Source organism: Penaeus chinensis, chromosome 12 (assembly GCF_019202785.1).
Source record: "Penaeus chinensis breed Huanghai No. 1 chromosome 12, ASM1920278v2, whole genome shotgun sequence".
Classification (NCBI taxonomy): Eukaryota; Metazoa; Arthropoda; class Malacostraca; order Decapoda; family Penaeidae; genus Penaeus; species Penaeus chinensis.
This window is the reverse complement of record NC_061830.1, coordinates 12,727,491-12,732,490: the sequence shown is the minus strand read 5'-3', so window position 1 is coordinate 12,732,490 and position 5,000 is coordinate 12,727,491. Positions and strand designations below refer to the sequence as shown.

At 42.0% G+C, this 5,000-nt stretch overlaps 1 protein-coding gene across 6 annotated transcripts in view; it reads left to right on the top strand.

Moving 5' to 3' along the window:
* The window catches only part of LOC125031086 (transcription factor collier-like), a 161,284-nt gene that overhangs the window by 18,554 nt on the left and 137,730 nt on the right, over positions 1 to 5,000 (top strand). For all 6 annotated transcript variants that reach the window (XM_047621564.1, XM_047621563.1, XM_047621566.1 and 3 more), the window contains exon 3: positions 4,476 to 4,539. In XM_047621564.1, coding sequence (XP_047477520.1) covers positions 4,476 to 4,539 — 64 coding nt within the window. The remainder of the gene's footprint in view (positions 1 to 4,475; positions 4,540 to 5,000) is intronic.

Genomic DNA, 5,000 nt, shown 5'->3' with positions numbered 1-5,000 from the left:
GCAGAAAGGAGCATAAGCATTCGAAACCCTTAAAAGCTCTCGGTCTCATCTCTATCTCATGTCGAATAGGTTCATATACGTAGTCATATCAAGAGTTTTTTTCCCCTTTATTCTTCTGTCTGTGATGAAGAGGTTCCAACCGCGTGTGATATGCTTATGTGTCCTTGGTTTTAGATCCCGTTTATTCGGATTTGATGCTTTATGAAGGAGAGAAATCGCGGTGTATAAGGATCTGTTTACATTTATTAGGCGTTTATGCTACGGGAGAAAATGGAAGAAGTAGAAGAAAATTAGTAGTAGAAAGAAGAAGAAGAAGAAGAAAGAAAAGACAAAAAAAAGGGTGTGATGATGATGTAAATAATACTAATGATGATGGAGAAGAAGGAGGAAAAGGAGAGTAAAACAAAAAAAGGAGGAGAGGCATCAGACGAAAAATAGCGAAAGAAGAAGAAGAAGAAGAAGAAGAAGCAGCAAGAACAAGTCCCAGCCAAGACTTTCCCAGACAGAATTCGGTGCTCCGTTCCGCCATAAAACTGCCTAGTAGCCTCGCCCGCCTCCACCTTCAGGGCCGAAATAAAGCTGGTCCCTTCTGCAGCCCCCCCTCCTGGAGACCCCCTTTTAGTGGCCCCCTTTTAGAGACCCCCTTTTAGAGACCCCTTCTCTGAGACCCCCTTTTGGAGACCCCTTCTAGGAGACCCCTATTTAGAGACCCCATTTTAGAGACCCCCTTTTAGAGACCCCCTTTTAGAGACCCCCTTTTAGAGACCCCCTTTTAGAGACCCCCTTTTAGAGACCCCCTTTTAGAGACCCCTTTTAGAGACCCCATTCCAGCGGCCCCTTTTTTGAGACCCCTTTTTAGAGACCCGCACTGGGAGACCTCTTTGTAAAGACCCCCTTTTAGAGAACTATTTTTAGAGACCTTGTAAAGACCCCTTTTAGAGACCTCCTTATAGAGACCCTCGCTTGAAGACCCCCTTTTAAAGACCAGATGGAGATTCCACCCCACCCCACCCTTTCCAGCTCTATCAACGAAGAGAGGGAGATGGATAGGAAATACCGAGGAAGAAGGGTTAAGAGGGAGGAAGGGAAGGACGGGGGCTTAAGAAGGGAAGAGACGGAGGGAAGGTATAAAAGAGGAAAAGAGAAAGTTAGAAGGAAGAGAGAGGGAGAGGGAGGGAGAGAGAGAGAGAGAGAGAGAGAGAGAGAGAGAGAGAGAGAGAGAGAGAGAGAGAGAGAGAGAGAGAGAGAGAGAGAGAGAGAGAGAGAGAGAGAGAGAGAGAGAGAGATAGAGATAGATAGATAGAGAGAGAGAGAGAGAGAGAGAGAGAGAGAGAGAGAGAGAGAGAGACAGAGACAGAGAGAGAGAGTAACACACTCACTCACACACGGACTACGTAATGCCCTCTGCCACAATTACCGTCACCGATTATACAATTACTCCTGGGGAATAACTCGTACGTGCTTATTATAAAACTGATTCACTATCACAACAAAATTACCACCCTCCCTACCCCCCACCTATCTCTTCCCCTCCCCTCTCTCCCTCTCCCTCCCTCTCCTCTCCCCTCCCCCTTCGCCTTCCCTGTTCTCAAACACCATTTTACTTCTCGACTTTTGTGGGGGAAGAGGAAGTGGTAAGAGAGAGAAAGAGAGAGAGAGAGAGAGAGAGAGAGAGAGGGGGGGAGAGAGAGAGAGAGAGAGAGAGAGAGAGAGAGAGAGAGAGAGAGAGAGAGAGAGAGAGAGAGAGAGAGAGAGAGAGAGAGAGAGAGAGAGAGAGAGAGGGGGGGGAGAGAGAGGGAGAGAGAGAGAGAGAGAGAGAGAGACAGAGAGAGAGAGAGAGAGACAGAGAGAGAGAGAGAGAGGGGGGGGGGGAGAGAGAGGGAGAGAGAGAGAGAGAGAGAGAGAGAGAGAGAGAGAGAGAGAGAGAGAGAGAGAATGCAGCGCTTTGCCCATTCTTGCGCGAGATATTATGACTTCTCACATGTCCCCTTCCCATGTGCTTCTCTCTTTTGTGACGGGTGTTACGAGCGTGACGCAGTGACGAAGCCACGCTCGTCGCACCCGACCTCCCCCTTCTCCTATAACCCTCCCTCCACCCTCCATCCCCTTCCCTCCCTTCTCCTCCTTCTTTTCTCCCTACAACTTCTCACCCTCTCTCTTTTTTCCCTCCTCCCCATAAGCCTTGTATATAATACCCCTGCTATCCCCTCCTTCCCTCCCTTTCTCCCTATTCTCCCTCCCTCTTCACCCACCCACCCTCCGCCCACCTTCCCTCTTCACCCCCCTCTCCCCCCCTCCCTCCTCTCCCCCCTCCCCCTCCCCCCCACCCTCCACGTTCCTTCCCACACGCTAATATATTTATTCAGACTCAAAGAGTGCGTGAACTTGTTGTAGAAAAGCATTATTATTTCAGCAAAAATAATTGCCCCGTGTTAACCGCCGTGCATAATTTCACTTAAGACAGAAACACCAGTTTATTTCCGTTTTTAGGGCGCGCGCGTGTGCCGTAGTAAATTCACACATAAACCTGGCTAATGCGGTGATATAACAAGTTAATGGTGGAGTAGAACTCGCTCGGAAATATACACAATGAATAGGCTCGAGACATTAAAAAAAAAAAGTTTTAGAAAAAAATGAAAAAAAAAAACAAATGAGATATTAATATGGATGTAGGATGTAAATGAAAAAGATATAAAAGGGTAAAGAAAATAGAAGGGGCAGAGACAGATAGACAGACAGACAAAGACAGAGAAAGAGAGGGGTAAGCGAGGGAGAGAAAGAGAAAGAGGGAAGCAGAGAGAGAGAGAGAAAAAAAAACACGTTTAAAGAGACAGTATTGTTTAATAGTGATTGAGTTTAATTGATGACAGAAAACGCGGCACAGGCTACAGAATGGTCGGTCACGTGACTAAATGATACCCACTTGGATCCAAAGGGTAAACAGGGTAATTGCGGTGGGGGGGGGGGGGTCTCCCTTTCCCCCTCCCCCCTTTCCTCGCGATTCCCCTTGCTTCCCCTTTATCACTGTCTCTCTTGTATTCTCTTTCGTCTTTTCTCTTTTTCTCCTCTCTTCCATTCTTTTCCTATGTGTCGTGTCTTGTCTCGTTTCTTTTCTTTGCTCCTCTCTCTCTCTTTATCTTGCTCTTTCTCTCTCTTTCGCACTGTCCCTCTTTTTTTTTTCTCCCTCTCTCCCTCTCCCTCTTTTCCCTCTCTCTCTCTCGCTCTCTCTCTCCCTCTCCCCCCTCTCTCTCTCTCTCCCTCTCCCTCTCCCCCCCCCTCTCTCTCTCTCTCTCTCTCTCTCTCTCTCTCTCTCTCTCTCTCTCTCTCTCTCTCTCTCTCTCTCTCTCTCTCCCTCCCTCCCTCCTGCAACGCCCCGTAAATTAAATAACATCAACCTCATTGTTAAATCGTGGTAAGGGGGGTTTTTAGAGGTGGTGGGGGGGGGCGAGAGGGTGTGGGGGGGGTTATAATTATGTAATTGCTCCTTGTCTACGCTTGGCTGGCCTTGCTAATAGCGGGCATTGGTTGCTAGATTTAATGTCCTGAAGCTCATTGGTGATTTCATGCACTATGTTTTTTCTTTTGATTCTTGCTGTATTTTTTTTTTTTCGTTTTTTTTCTTTATGAGTATTTTTGTTATTTTTTTTTTTTTTTTTTTTTTGTCGATTTTTGTTTTATTCACCATTCATGTTGTGTCCGTTTTTTAATAATTTAATTCTTCTTGAATCTTATTTCATTATTATTATCATTATTATTATTATTATTATTATAGATATTGTTAGTATTATTCATCCATTCATTCATTTTGTACCCGTTTTCTTTGTTATCATACACCATCACCATTCTTGTATCCGGGATTTGTATATACAATTCTTGTCGAACCGTGCAATTTTTTTTTTCCTTTTTTTCAATTCATCATTCTTGTTTTACCGGGCGATTAACGTGATTCTATCGGTATGTCTCTTTGCTTTGTGCCAAAATTCGACTAGGATGGAGGGTGTCATCCAGACCGGAAGGTACAGAACTAAGGTTTTATGTAACAGAAAAGTGTCATGCATGTTTTTTCGCCTCTTATGGTTATATCTATCTATCTATCTATCAGTCTCTTTCTTTATTTATGATAAAGTTCTATGTCAGAATTCTTATGATGGAGATTATCTTAGTTGTGTTTTTAATATCATTTTTTTAAAAATCTGTGTCAGGATTCATATGATAAAGATAATCTTAGTATTTTATTGATAACATTTTTTTAGAATCTATATCAGAATTCACAAGATTAAGTTCATTTTACTATCTTATCAAAATAACGTTTTAGATCTATATCATAATTGAAATAATAAATATCTCTCTATCCTATTCTCATTATTTCTCTCAACCTACATTTAAATAAACTTCTTTTTTTAGTCTTATCAAATCTTCTTATCTTCTTATCAAATTATCTCACGCCCTTTTTCCCTCCTTCTTCCCTCCTCCAGGAACCAGAAGGACAGAAGACAAGCAATGGCATCCACTACAGATTACAGCTTCTCTTTGCAAATGGTAAGTCTTTGTTATTGTTGTTGTTGGTATTATTATTATTGGTATTATTATTGGTGTTGTTGTTGTCATTTTTATTTTTGTTATTACTTTATTGTTGTTATTATTACTGTTATCATTGTTATTATTGTTATTACTATTACTATTATGGTCATTGTTATTATTATTATGTTTATTACTACCATTATTGTTATCATTATTATTTTACGGTTATCATAATTATAACTGCTATTATTACTGTAACTGTTATTGTTATTATTGTTAATTTTACTATTATTATCACTATTGTCATTATTATTATCATTACCAGAGTTTGAGTTTTTGTTTGGTCGTCCGTTTTGTTTTTGTTTGTTTTTGTTAGTTAGGAGTTAGCGTTCGTGTGTCCTTTTTATATAATAGCGGTAGGACAGTTTTTTGAGTTTATCTATATTGGAAATCTCTACGCCCCTCTCTCTCTCTCTCTC